This window comes from Oryza glaberrima, chromosome 6, assembly GCF_000147395.1.
Source record: "Oryza glaberrima chromosome 6, OglaRS2, whole genome shotgun sequence".
Taxonomy (NCBI): Eukaryota; Viridiplantae; Streptophyta; class Magnoliopsida; order Poales; family Poaceae; genus Oryza; species Oryza glaberrima.
In genome coordinates, this window is record NC_068331.1 from 2,601,673 (window position 1) to 2,616,854 (window position 15,182).

The 15,182-nt window shown below is 41.9% G+C and overlaps 2 protein-coding genes and 1 pseudogene across 3 annotated transcripts; all 3 read left to right on the top strand.

Annotated features, from left to right (window-relative positions):
* The first annotated feature begins 4,930 nt into the window (after window positions 1–4,930).
* LOC127775725 (GDSL esterase/lipase APG) lies at window positions 4,931–7,060 on the top strand. The gene is made up of 5 exons (XM_052302011.1): window positions 4,931–5,234; window positions 5,340–5,470; window positions 5,680–5,913; window positions 6,046–6,301; window positions 6,464–7,060. The coding sequence occupies exons 1-5, from the start codon at window positions 4,997–4,999 to the stop codon at window positions 6,658–6,660; spliced, it is 1,056 nt and encodes a 351-aa protein (XP_052157971.1). The 5' UTR covers window positions 4,931–4,996; the 3' UTR covers window positions 6,661–7,060.
* Window positions 7,061–7,380: 320 nt separating this feature from the next.
* Window positions 7,381–10,606, top strand: LOC127776071 (putative F-box protein At4g22180; annotated as a pseudogene).
* A 1,680-nt stretch (window positions 10,607–12,286) lies between these two features.
* Window positions 12,287–14,664, top strand: LOC127775974 (uncharacterized). Of its 2 annotated transcripts, none has more exons than XM_052302288.1 (2): window positions 12,287–12,555; window positions 13,257–14,664. In XM_052302288.1, the coding sequence occupies exon 2, from the start codon at window positions 13,271–13,273 to the stop codon at window positions 14,450–14,452; it is 1,182 nt and encodes a 393-aa protein (XP_052158248.1). In that variant the 5' UTR covers window positions 12,287–12,555; window positions 13,257–13,270; the 3' UTR covers window positions 14,453–14,664. The 2 variants fall into 2 exon arrangements, with proteins under 2 accessions (XP_052158248.1, XP_052158249.1); XM_052302289.1 differs by having other exon boundaries at window positions 12,287–12,542.
* Window positions 14,665–15,182: the final 518 nt, after the last annotated feature.

Consider the following 15,182-nt stretch of genomic DNA (forward strand, 5'->3'; position numbering starts at 1 on the left):
GAGGAGGTCGCAGCGGCAGAAGCTGCTGTGAAACAAGCGTGAAGCCTTGTGCTTGCTTTTGCTAAACTGGGTACATGAGCTTGGGCCATTTTAAGATTGTACAAATTTTGGTGGTGGATGATGATCAAGATCGACAGCGAAAGACTTATGCAAATTTGATCATTATTACTGTGGCTTTGGATGGAACATTTACCAACTTTACAGAAAGAGTTTGTAATGATCAACATCTGAGAACAAATTGCTGATACAGCTTGCTGTTTCATGGCAAACCTGTATCTGAATGCTGATGGTGGCTTGGCTACTCAGTGGAGTATCTTTAAGAGAAAACTTAGGTGTTGGAGAAGGTCGTATACTATTTGCTGCTGCTGCTGTCGCTGCAATTATCACTTTGTCAGTAACCAGTAAAACATTGCAGGCTTAACCTGAGGCACATGCTCGTGTTTATCCTTCATATTCTGTGTCTTAAATGTCAAATTTCTTTGACTGTTCTTTTGGATGCTAATCAGAAGTTACTCAGCCTGTTTGGACTTGTCATGGACAGAGTCTTTTAATAACCATATAGATGTTCTATCTAACTGATAATTGCATCTGCACGAGTGGGGTATTCTTGTACTTCCAATTGGAATTCCATAGCATATAAATGATGACTAGGACCACTGAATGCTCTTACTGTTAAAATATTGCATGATAAGGGTATCCTTTATTCTTGTTTGTTTCATTGTGTTAGTTGTACTGTCATTGTTTCCCATAACTGTTCTGTCCTAATGAAACTCATCCTCTTCACCCTGTTTGGAGTACAAGACTTTTTTATGCGGAACAATTTAGTTCCCAAGGTATCGGGAAAAATTCCCATGTTTCAAGCAGTGCCATAGGAACAAGTGCTTTTTTGCTGCTATGAATGAAAGAAACGGAACCATCACCATCATATTCACCCTGTGATTAACATATTTTTCCAATTTCTGTTTCTGAATCATAACATTTATATGTACTGTTTGTGACCAAAAAAAAAATCAAAAGGTTGTTTCTGACTTCCTGCTGAAATCTGAATACATTGATGATAACATCCAACTGAATTTTGCTGCTAATAAACACAGTAATGTATCATTATCCTTTAATATCAATGTTCTTCCTCCATTTAGGACTAAAACCCCACTTGAATTTATATTTGTTTCTGCTTTACCTGATAAACCTCAGTTGCATGCACATTTTTATTACACATCTTAACTCTTTAGCGTAGCATATATGACAACTATGGCCAATGGTTTCTTTATTATGTAAATCTGGGTAAATTAGATACAAAGGAACGTAATCGTTGAATGCTAGTACACTCTTTAGATTTTGTGCATTTGTGTAAGGTATGTATATTTGACATTATTACCCATTTGATACCCCATAGTCTTCTAGAACTGAAATTGGTGGAACTAAGTACAACATGGTCCAATCAATTCTTTCCTCAGTTCATCATGGAATGCCAGCTCATCACTCTCTAGCTTTTCTATATGTTATCTGTAATTGTTTCCAAAGCTAGTGTTTTTATTCTTATATGAAATTATGAAACAGTAGAATTCGAAGTATGTTATCCTGTGATTGTGCCATGGTATCTCTTTGCAGGCCTGTTTTAAACATTCGAAGCTCTGAGAGAAAGATAACTTTAGTTTATTTTACTGTTCTTGCATTCACTATTAGCTTTCACACATACTATTTCCTCAACATTCTCTCATTTTTGTAGGGAATATTTTTACATGATTTCAACACAGTAAAATGTGACTAAAATCTACCTGACCATACTGCCGTAGTATTTTTTGTGATGACTACATAATGTCTACTAAACTTGCAACACTAATGATTCTTATGAAGTAGGCAGTCAGTATTGATGCTAAACACAGAAGGATTGTCCTTTCTCCATATATCCTTGCAATGGTAAGTTCATTATTCAATCCAATCTGCAGACATTTGTTTCAGACATGTATGTTTGTCTTCTTAATGTGTTAATTCAACCTTTTGAAGAAATTGAATCATTGACTTTAGCAGCTTGGCCAATGTCTAGTTACCCAATTTTGCAACTTTTTTGTTGTTACTAGCATTGTTCGAAAAGGTAGTCCTTTCCACGGTATTATGATGGCCTCATGCTTTATGTGTACCGATTGACTGGTGATAATCTAAATGCTCATGTTTTTCATTATACCTTTTGATTTACTCCTGCTATTATGATTTTATTTTTTACACAATCAGGTAATCGAAGCTATGCATACATACACTGTCTTATGTAGGGCAAAGTGTGTTTTTTGTGTTATTTGAGTCGTACTTGTCACTCTCTATGTAAGTACAATTGTTGTCATATCTGACCTTGAACATATTTCGTAGACATCCAAATTAATCAGTCACACTGGGTCCATTCTTGATACTAACATAACAGTGAGTGTATCTTGAAAAAAATGTTAATTTGATACATAGCAGCTCGTTGCTTCTCTGAAGATTCATTACAAATCTAAATGTGTTTGTAATATGTTGTTTTGAAGTATGATCCTCCTCCTTTCAAAGAAACTCCATCTACTTAATATTCAGAGAGTCACTTTTACAGTCCAGGTTCTTTTCTGAGATTTTCATCACTTTCAGAACCCATCTCAATTGAATGTTGTGCTTTGTTAAGCACTAAACAATATTCCAATTGTTTTTACATGGCATGTGGTTGCTGAACATTTAAGAATGAAAATAAAATATCTTAAGTTATGTAGCTTTATTTATTGCCCCTAATGTTATCTTCTTTCCCCAGACTTCTTCTTTTCCTATGAATAGCTAGTTTACTTCTTTTTTGTGCATTAATTCCGAGTTCTGCTTTCTTTTGACATATTTTAACAAATCTTATATTCCTTTCTTAGTGTAAGATTATAAGTTTTTTTATGGGTGAATAGCTAATTTAGTCTCTCAAGTTTCAGCGAAGGCTCAATTTGGTCCTTCACGTTTCATTTTGTCCACATAGATCCTTCAAATATTTGTTTTGGCTTGAAATCATCCTTGGGTCCACTTAATATGCCATATGGCTATTTCTAGTCAATATTTCTATTAGAAAATGTCCTTTTTGCCCTTAATTTGTATACATCTATATACTAGAAAAGAGAAAGCCAACATGAATAAACAATATTACAGATGTACTTCCCATTATTTCGACATGTGCACATGAAACTTAAGAAATTGCTATCGTATACACTTGCTAGTACATGATTTTTTTTCGTTTTACATAATATACTATGTATTATCTATAAAAAATTCAAGCATGCAATTTCTCTCTTATATATGTGAATGATGAGGGGTATAAGTGTCATTTATGAAGAGAGTTTTTGGTTTTCAAGGATAAGTTTGAACTAAAATGAAAACTTGAAGGACTAATATGGATAGATTGAAACATCAAGGACTAAACTGAGCCTCAGATGAAACTTAGATGACCACTTTGGCTATTCACCCTTTTTTTATCATAAAAATAATAGCGATCATATGTCCATTGCAGTATTCGTAAATAAACAGTGACCACAGCATAAGTTTTTTTTAGCTAATGATCAAACTTCATAGCATACGCTCCATCTCTAAACTGTTTGTGTTTCTCAGTCTCACACTGGCCTATTTTCATTTTTCAATTCTCAATCAGAGAAATGGACAATAACCTTTGAAAGCATGACATGTACAGAATTCAGTTATGTGTCTAAATCTACCACCCTTTATATTAGGTATGCTCTTGATCCATGTTCAGAAACAGCATGAAAGGTACGTAGTATACATCTTTGGTCCCAGCCTCCCAAGAATCCACAAGCATAAGAATCTTGTAAGAATATTTTATTGCTATATATATACTGCCACATTTTTATCAATATTTTGACCATCGAATTCCCACTAGCTTTCTCCCACAATATTTTATCTGAGCTGTCTCAGTTTCTGGTACAACTTCTGTTCCAAATTACTTATCATTCTAGATTTGTCATAAATCAAACATTTTAGTCTTTAACCATCAATTCACATTATAAACTCAGATAGTTTATTATCATAAGAGATATATATTTTTTTAGATTCACCATGAGAAATAATTTTATAATATATGATTCACATGTTGTTAGATCACATAAATATCTTAAAAAATAGAGATCAAAGATATATATGTTTGACTTAGAATAAATCTAAATAACATGTAATTTGAGACGGAGGGGTATCTTATTTGGAGTACTTATTTTCGTGGGGAAGTACTGGCATTGAAGGAAACGAGTGGCAGCATTGCATTCAATGATGATAAGTCTTACTAGCTGGCACACAGCACTTGAAAGATTTGCATATTTATTGTCAAGTCTTGCAACTCCTTTTATTTTTCTTACATTGTCAAAAACCATGTCAGTTATAACCAGTGTTAAAGATCTTTCCAGTTGGGACCCAATGCTCGAGTTCCAACTGCATATATTGTGTTAGTACAACATGTGCAATAACTGATTAGTGGTTGTTTAGTAGCTGTTGGGGTTTACACCTTCCTGGCACTTCTAGTGCCGATGTGCCTCAATAGCACCTCAACTGCCCCTTGTTTCCTTATCAATCTAATAAATAGTCGCCATTGCAGATGGAAGAATTAATGTGGATAACCATGCAAAGCAGGGCATGGAGACTGAATTTGGCACATTGCCACGATGAGGTACTATACTAACAATGTGCTACTGTCATGCCACACACTACACCAAAGGTTGCACCGAAAGAAGATTTATACTACTACATTGGATGACAACTAGGCCCCACTACTGATTAAGTTAGTTGCTTACTGGTCTTATCAGGACAGCTTGTCTCATGAGTATAGTTATGGGGTTCATAACAAACTTCATTAACTACTGAATTAGTGCGTTTCATCTCATTTTGTGTATATATGTTTGCAGGCACACTTATATAAACAAGCTCACAGCGTTCTGTCTGACCAGAACACGCTTCTCTTTCGAGCCACACTCCTAAGAAGACTCCAAGGATAGCTCCAATGGAGGTGAAGTGCTTGCTGCTCCTGGCTCTCTTCCTTCTGCTAGGAACTCATGGTGGTGAAGCGCAGCCGCTCGTGCCGGCCGTCATGACGTTCGGTGACTCATCGGTGGACGTAGGTAACAATGACTACCTCAAAACCATCATCAAGGCAAACTTCCCTCCCTACGGAAGGGACTTCAAGAACCAGGTACCCACGGGGAGGTTCTGCAACGGCAAGCTGGCTACTGATATCACTGGTCACATTCTCACTCTTGCTAAATGTTGTTACTTTCCAATGTATATGTGAGTTGCAGTTGCATTTTCTAATAGAGATCCTGTTCTGCTACTTCATGTGATTGCAGCCGAGACGTTGGGGTTTGAAAGCTACGCACCTGCGTATCTCAGCCCAGATGCGTCAGGGAAGAACCTTCTGATTGGAGCCAACTTTGCATCTGCAGGATCTGGCTACTATGACCACACTGCACTTCTGTATGTAAGTATCACCAATAACCTTGAAAAGGAGAAGAGAAGCTCTGAATTGAAATATTTCAGCTGCGTGTTAATACATAGTTACATCCTCCATGCATGCCTCATAAATTATGAACTCTATCATTGCTATTTTTCGGACGTCGGTGTACCTGCAAATCCATGTGGCAGTGTAAATGATCTCTTAACTAACTTGGACAAAACTGTGTAATGCAGCATGCTATTCCTTTGTCCCAACAATTGGAGTACTTCAAGGAGTACCAATCTAAGCTGGCAGCCGTGGCCGGAAGCAGCCAGGCCCAGTCAATCATCAACGGCTCATTGTACATCATCAGCGCCGGTGCCAGCGATTTCGTCCAGAATTACTACATCAATCCTTTCCTCTACAAGACCCAGACCGCCGACCAGTTCTCCGACCGCCTCGTCGGCATCTTCAAAAACACCGTGGCAGTAAGCAACTAACCAGCTTCCTCATCGACATAGATAGTCATAGACTAGACTCAGTATAATTAGAGATATAGTTTCTGAACATGGATTGTTGAGATGATGTGAAAATTTCTTTGGGACCTTTGCTTCTTGTAGCAACTGTACAGCATGGGAGCACGGCGCATCGGCGTGACGTCGCTGCCGCCGTTGGGCTGCCTACCGGCGGCGATCACGCTGTTCGGCTACGGCAGCAGCGGGTGCGTCTCGAGGCTCAACAGCGACGCCCAGAACTTCAACGGCAAGATGAACGTCACCGTCGACTCGCTTTCGAAGACCTACTCCGACCTCAAGATCGCCGTGTTCGACATCTACACGCCCCTCTACGACCTCGTCACCTCTCCTCAATCCCAAGGTATAACAACAAACTTTTACGCAAATCTGTATCTCATCTTGCATGATCAATGCAAACTGCAACTGTGCATATTCAGTGATTCATCACCATTGATTGGTTGGCCTATCTTGGCCGGCCCTGCTAAAAATTCATCACCATTGATGATGGTTTTGGTGGTGGTAGGATTCACGGAGGCGAGGAGGGGATGCTGCGGGACGGGGACGGTGGAGACGACGGTGCTTCTGTGCAACCCCAAGTCGATCGGCACCTGCCCGAACGCGACGACGTACGTGTTCTGGGACGCCGTCCACCCGTCGGAGGCGGCGAACCAGGTGCTCGCCGACTCCCTCCTCGCCGAGGGCATCAACCTGGTCACATAAATTCCGGTGGCTTTCAGCCAGCAGAGGGCTGCATTGTAGATCGATGACAAGAACAACACAGGCTTCAAACTCGACCTGTTTGATTATAAATGAGAATAATGATAATAATGTTTGCTCGGTGGTTTGGCAGCGACAGCTCTAAAATGTGTCGATGTGGAGTTGAGGGTGTTTCGGGCTGTCGCTGTGTTGCATGCCATCAGCCCAGCAATATAGGACGATGTTTTACAGTTTTAAATTTTATACACAGCTCGATAAACTGGGAGTAGGTCTTGAAGGTTTCTGTACTTATCATTTTTTTTTTGTTTGAAAGTTTTATTGTCTCGTCGTATTAATATACTCAGATGATTTCAACACTTCTTTTTACAGGGAATTCTATTAAATTAAATTGTATAAAGTCTAATACGTTCATCCTTTATATTATGCAGAGAATTATACTACGACCTCGTTCTTTTCATATTATTCATTGGATAGCTAGTTCAAATCGATTATTTACTTCATGTTTTTTCTAAAAAAAATGTTTTCTCATTTTTTTTACTATCATATTGTTTAAACCATTTATTTTACAGTATTTATTAAACTATTTAATATATATTTATAATTAAATAGTAATTCATTATATAATAATCTAGTAATAAATCAACAAACATGGGAGTAGCTGGCAGCACTTCACTAATTACTTCAGGGGGTGCTCATTACTGCGAGTAGGTGAAAGACCAAAAATGTATAAAAAATAAATAAAAAAAATAACGCCGCACAGAATCGAAGCAAAAACCCCAATTCCTCCGGCTCCCACGCCATCTTCCACTTCCCGATCGCCGCCTGCTCTGCTCGCCGGCGACGGCGAGCCTTGCCGTTGCGGCGTTGCCGGAGACCACCCAAGCGAGCGGATACCTCTCATCGCCGGGCCGCCTCCTCTAGAGGACGCCGCCGCGTCGTAACCGCGCACAGCCTGTGCTCCCCGCAGCCGGACACGAGCGGCTGCTGCTGCTCGATCTCCCGCCGGCGACGAGTTGGTGGTCGGTTCCCTGCTCTTCCTCCCCCTCTCACCGACCGTTCATCAGGTCATCGCCTCTAAGCAGGTGATCTCCTCTGCACTAGCCCTAATTTCGTTCAACGAATCGATGCTCTAGATGGCCCACATTCATGTGCCCTTCGTTGCTGATTTGATATTAGCTGCCGGCTTTCTGTCGGAGATCATTTGGCCTAAATCCACAAACATTTTGAATTGCGGCACCTAATGTCGATGAGAAAATGTCTTTCTCTACAACTTGGTTGAACCCCCCAGAAAAGGGTTAATTGGATCCTTGTCATTATAAATTTATTGGTTTTGAAAAAAATACCATTACTATTCACATTTGGAGATATACCACTATTTACCCATTGGATATTTGGATGTGTTTATAAATGTTTTTGGACCAAATTTTTTTTGCTTGATCTAAACTGGTATCGAGGAGCATGTAAGATCTAAGAGAAGTACATATTTTCAATGTGTAGTGCCGATGTGCACGTTCCCCTTGTTTTAGCGTTTCCTGCTACGAAATCATATAGGTGGATATCATTTTTTAATATTGGATTTAGTATACTATCAGTCCGTATCTAGTTCACTACGTCATCACCCACTAGTATGTTTCTGATGATACTAGTTAGTTGCAAAAATAAAAAAAACATTATTTATGTTTACTCATCTACCTTGAGATTTGGGTAAAGGAGTAAGTGCAGATGCATTTACCTTTTGAGTTGTGAAAAAAGTTAGATACTGCTTTCTGGTGATGTTCTTGTCAAGTGTGACCAGAATACATAGTTTTAAATAGTGCTTGCTTAATCATAATCCGAAACCTTTGTCTCGTCGTGTTAGACTTGCAGTCTTGCAAGATGTCAGTCAGGTGAGGTCAGCCTTTTTATTTAGTTATGGACCTTGAGTTTGTTTAGCAAATGACTAGTACAGTTTAGTGTGCCTTGTTAAATATTAGTACATGTCACTATCTTCTGATGCTATTACCAAGTATCGCAAGTATAAGTAGTGCAACGCTTAGTGTCTTTCTTTTTCTTGTAAACCTCTGAACCCTTCTTTTTTCCATTTTTGGAAGGTCAGATTTCAAGTCTTGCGTGATGGAAGCTACCCATTCTTCATCCTGGGCAGACCTCCAGCCAGAGCTCCTGGGTCTTGTCCTCGGACGCCTTCCCTCCTTAGCTGATCGTGTTCGGCTAAGAGCAGTCTGTCGCCCATGGCGCTCCAATGCTCGGTTGCAGCCCGTTCCCCTCCACTTCCTTGGCTCACTCTCCTCCATGGGACCTTCCTCAGCATCTCTGATGGTAAAATTCACCGCATGCCTTTACCAAATGATGCCTCTTGCCATGGCTCCATTGACAACTGGCTCTTCCTCAGGGATAGTAATGGTGGGTGCTCACTGATGAACCTTTTCTCCAAGGCTACATTACATCTTCCTAAGCTAGCCAGCATTTGGCATGATAAGATGGAACGTGCCTACCGTGGATCTGGTATACTTCTCTGCAACGAATATACTCTACTTTCCTATAAGTTTGCAGTTCCCTTGCCCTTGGACTCATCACCAGTTCCCCTTGTCGCTGTGCTGATCAATGACCCCCTTCATGTGAGCGCCGCTTGTATTTGCTATCAACCCATTGCTACTGATTCATTCATATCTCATGATTTTTCACTCGAGAACAAGACCTATGATATCGCCTTCTGTGGTGGGAAGCTGTATGCACTGAGTGCTTCTGGGAAGCTCTACATCCTTGAGATCAGTGAGGGCCATGAAGGAAAACCAGAGGTTTCATGCATTAATTCCATGGTTGACTTGGCAGAAGAACCGGTAACCGAATCCCATTTCCAACCTTGTCGTGAGAGTCATCCCCGGATGCTGTGGCGATATCTAGTCGAATCTGGTGGAAGACTGTTGCGGGTGACTCGGCTTTTCGGTTACCCATTCCCTCTGTCGCATGATGATGCCCTTGAAGATCCGCGTACTGTTTTATTTGTGGTATATGAGGCAGATTTGAGCAATGGCTCTCGCATGTGGAGAAGGGTAGAATCTTTGGGAAGCCAAGCTCTCTTTGTTGGCACACATGGCTCCAAGTCTGTCCCTGCTGTGGAATGTGGAGCTCAGGAGGACTGCATCTACTTCATATCTGACTACAACCGGCCTTATTCTGCAAATCCTCTTGGCGACTCTGGCATCTACAACATGAGAAACGGGATGATAACGCCGTTGGTGCGTTTGGTAAGTGGTAATCGTCACTCTGGCGTCTACTACCAGTGGCGACATCCGAGATGGTTCTTCCCTGCAGATGGTGCTATATAATCAGCCCCTCTGCATGGCCCTCTTTGTGGGTTTCTCTCATATGCACATGCAACATGTAAACTGGTGGATGATGATTAATGTTTTGTTACTTGTTGCGTCCTGATTGAATGGTTGGTTCTGGCTTCAGAAGTAGCCCCTCCGTCCTATAAAAAACATAATCTTAACTACGAATCTGGACAAATACTTGTTCAAGGTCGTAGCTAGGATTGTTTTTTTAGGACAAAGTAGTATTGAATTCATATTACAACCTGTACTTTACCTGTCCAATCCTTTCTTATGTTTTCATGTGATCAACAATTATTACTGATGTGCATTTTCTTTAAGGTGACCAGTGTGTACTGTACCACCCTCCGTCCCAATATAAGTGAAAAGATGAAGCTGATCTTTTGCAAGAGAACTCGCTATGGATCTCAGTCAATTATTCTTCCGATCCAACTGTCTAGACCAACTCTCCCATTCCATATTCACAACAAACCCTTGTTTTTTCCTACTTGCCAATCTTGATTTTTTAGCAAAATTTATTTAGAGGATTCATAAATTGTTCTTGATTGCTTCATTTATTTTTTCTGCGATTTATCAACTGTAGCTCAAACATTTAAAGGGTGAACCACTTGCCGACGAGGGGTAAACCCCGACACTTACACAACGACTATTAACCTTAGTTTTCATTTTTATTAAGGGTATCCTTTGTATGCTTCAAATAGTTCAGTAATGAGTGCTCCTTACTACTGCTAGAAGCCTGAACTCAAAATATTTTTAGACTCAAATTTGTAAATAATATGTACATTTTGAGAACAGAGGATCTCTTACTAATTTTTTTCAAATATTATTCCTAACAACCCTTTTTTTAACGAGATACAATGTAACCTTTTTAAGTATATTACATAAAGCCACACATTTTTTTTTCAAGTTGCACAAAACTATATGAATTTTGACACGTGGTATATAACCCAGGTATTACGATCCTAAAGTTTCATAAACCACACCATTAACCAATTTGATATATTCGTATATCAGAAGTTCAGAACTTTTTTAAAAAAATGCTTACATAAACGTTGTCGACGTTTGATGTCGCGATTCCGGTATTTGCATAGTATGGGGATCATTGGTACCAAGGTATATGCGTGTCGGTGATATGGACCGGGGGTATCATGTTTAGAGCGAGGAGGTCGCCCCCAAACCCATGTGGCATCCCCTGAGGAGGGTGACGACCGGGTGGAGCGGCGACCGCCCCCTCCCAGCTTAGGGTACGGAGGCTGCCCCCAGACCCACGTGGCCCTTCTCTGAGGGGAGTCAGGCCCGAGGTAGGGCGGCGGCCACTCCCTGGCCGAGACTCGACGGAGGAGGCTGCCCCCCGATGCCATGTGGCCCTCCCCCGAGGGGAGTCAGGCCCAAGGTGGGGTGGCGGCCACTCCTTCCCAAAGACTAGTCGGAGAAGGCTGTCCCCCGATGCCACGTGGCCCTCCCCCGAGGGGGGAGTCAGGCCCAAGGTAGGGTGGCGTTCACTCCTTCCCAGAGACTGGATGGAGGAGGCTGCCCCCCGATGCCACGTGGCCCTCCCCCGAGGGGAGTCAGGCCCGAGGTAGGGCGGCGGCCACTCCCTGGCCGAGACTAGAGGGAGAAGGCTGCCCCAGGCGCCACGTGGCCCTCCCCCGAGGGGGGATCGGGCCCGAGGTTGGGCGGCAGCCGCCCCCTCCCGTGACTAGGGGTCGGGCTCCCCCGACCCCCTCTCTAGGTCACCATGTACGGTGGGTTAAGTGTCCGCCTCCAGGTGCCCACCTACCCGCATTTATGGCGGCCCGAGTAGAAGGATAAATGTTATGGCATATGGAACTAATACCTACATTTTGAAATAACATTTAACCATTCATCTTATTCAAAAATTTAGTGTAATATGTTAGAGTACAATCCATGTTAATGATAAAACAAGTCACAACAAAACAAACAACATTTATATATTTTTTAAAATAAGACGAATGGTTAAATGTTATATAAAATCAAAAGTGTTATTTAGTGAAAAAGGGAGGGAGCAGTAATTAAGGCCTTTCTCGGTATTTATTGCAATGCTCACTTTCTCCATGCAATCAAAACTGAATTGATGCGTTCTAAAAAAAAAAACTGATGCCTAATTTTCAAAAAAGAATAAAAACTGTAAAGGAGGCCTTGTGGGCTGTGGCTTGTGCCACCAGGCACCAGCCCACCCTGCAGTGGCAACAAATGGCCCAAAAATTCATCTCCTCGCATCACAAATTCCCCAAAACCTTCCCATCAATTTTTTATTTTTTAAAAAAACACGAAACCTCAATTCCCAATTCGACCACTCGGCACTCGCTCCGCCTCCTGAACCGCTCGCCGGCGAATGCCCCTCGCCGGAGGCGGCGAATCCCCAGCGAACTGACGCGCTCCTCCTCCTCCTCCCCCTCCCCGGAGATCTGCCTCGCCCCCGCCTACTTCGGAGGCTGCTACTCCGCGCCGCTTCCTCTTCTCCGCCGCGCGCTACCCCCTACTAGTCCCATCTCCTCCAGCTCTCGGCGACCGGCGGCAAGTAGGCGATCACGAGTAAGCCCCGCAGGTACACCCCTTTACTCGAGCGGTTGCTACACTTTCCTCTCCGGAAGGGACCGGATTGGTGCCTAGTTCATACCTTAACCTAGCCAAATTAGTGTTCGCTTTTGGTTGATCTAAGATGGCATGGAGCATTTGATGTGTAAGAGAACTACGGATTTTTTTTTTTAATGCGCGGTACCGATGATCATGAGCATATCCCCTTGTTTCGGTGTTTTTGTCATACGAAATCATATAGTGGGCATCGTTTCTGAATATTGGACTTAGTAGTTAGTATACCATCAGTGCATCGTCTAATTCACTACGTCATTACCCGTTTAGGTTGCTGCTGATGATAATAGTTAGTTGAAAGAATCATTGTTTATGTTTACTCATTTACCTTGAGATTCCGACAAAAGCGTAGTTGAGTTGCCTTTGCCTTGTGAAAAAAAAGTATACAGTGCTCTTCTTTGCATACATGATGTTAGTTTTTACCTAATTAGAATCTGAACACCTTGTCACTTCTTGTTAGACTTGCAGTCTTGCATGATGTCAGGTCATCCATTTTATTTAGTCATGCACCTTGAGTTTTTTTTTAGCAAATGACTAAGTACAATTCCTTTTGCCATGTTAAATAGTATGACACTACCTGGTGAAGTGGTGTTGTAATGTTTAGTGTCCTTTTTTTTTGTAAAATTCTGAACCCTTTGTCTTTTTTGGTTGGGTTAGTTTCGAAGTCTTGCATGATGGCAGCCACCCAGTCTTCATCTTGGGCAGATCTCCAGATGGATATCCTGGGCCTTGTCCTCAGGCGCCTTCCCTCCTTAGCTGATCGTGTTCGACTAAGAGCAGTGTGTCGCCCATGGTGCTCCAATGCTCAGCTGCTGACCCTCCCCCCTCCATTCCCTTGGCTCAATCTCCTCGATGGGACCTTCCTCAGCATCTCAGATGGTGAAATTCACCGCATGCCTTTACCAGATGATGCTTCTTGCTATGGCTCTATTGATAACTGGCTCTTCCTCACGGATAGTGACGATGGGTGCTCACTGATGAACCCTTTCTCCAAGGCTACACTACAGCTTCCTAAGCTAGCCCGCATTTGGCATCATGAGAGGGGAAATGCATACAATGCATGTACTCGACTTTTCTATAAGTTGGCAGTGCCCTTGCCCCTGGACTTATCATCAGATTCCCTTGTTGCCGTGCTGATCAATGACCCTCTTCGTCACAGTGTAGTTTGTATTGTTCATCGATCAATTGCTACTGACTCATTCAGATTTCATGATCGTCCATTCAAGAACAACTTCTATGATATCGCATTCTGTGGTGGAAAGCTGTATGCACTTAGTTGTGGGAAGCTCTTCACCGTTGAGATGAGTGAGGTACATATAGAAAAGCCAAAGGTTCCACATGTAGAATGCATAGTGGAAGATTTTCCAATTGAATCCCATTCTCAACCTTGTCCTGAGAACCATATCTGTGTGACATGGCCATATCTAGTTGAATCTGGTGGCAGACTGTTGAACGTGATTCGACTTGTTGGTGTCCCATTCCCTCCGGAAGATGATGATGATATCTTCAAAGATTCACTTACCTTTTCATTTGAGGTCTATGAGGCAGACTTGAACACCGGCTCTCGTATGTGGAGAAGGGTGGAATCTTTGGGAGACCAAGCACTCTTCGTTGGCAGACATTGCTCCAAGTCTCTCTCTGCTGCTGAATATGTTGGAGCTCAGGAGGACTGCATCTACTTCATGTGCGATGACTACTTCCGATCTGATGAAGATCCTCTTTGCGACGCTGGCATCTACAACATGAGAAGCGGGGTGATCACGCCGTTGTTGCAGGAGAACACAGCGCCGCGGCTGCATCCTACAGGCGAGGGGCATCCGACATGGTTCTTCCCTGCAGATGGTGCTATGTAAATGTAATCAGCCCCTTTTCATGGCACTCTCTGTTGACTGTTTGATTTGGGTTTTCTCATTTGCACTTGCAACATGTAAACCGGTGGATGTTGCTTAATATTTTGCTACTTGTCATGTTTACTCTTATGCTAGAATGATTTGCTCTGGATTCAGAAAGCATTGAGTTCATGTTTCTCATTTATACTTGACTTATCCATCCTTTCTTATGTTTTCCTGAGGTTGACAATTACTACAGAAATGCATTTTTTTAAGGCAACGGATGTGCATGTTACAAGTCACAAGAACTCATATAGTGTGGTCATACTGAGTCACTGATCGACCAAACTAGAGGTTAGAGCTGGAAAAAGGATACATTTCGAATTCTGGCGTTTTATTGTCATGGAAATAATTAAGAGTCTCGATCAATCCTTTTCAGTAAATTATTGCAATGTTCGCTTTTTATGTAATTCGAGCTACTCCAGGTGGTATCAGTTGATGAATCGTTGTTGCGCCAGATAGCGACTAAACGGTGATGTCCACAGCCTTGCAGCCCTAAGGGCTAAGGCTGTGTTCTTTAGTCTATTTTCTCAACTTCACCTGTCTTGTTTTTTTCGTGTGCACGTTTTTCCAGCTGTTAAACAGTGTATTTTTGCAAAAAGAAAAATCTATAGAAAATTTGCTTCAAAAATCATATTATTCCATTTTCATTTTTTAGCTAATACTTGATTTCGTCGTTTCGTTTTGCATGCAA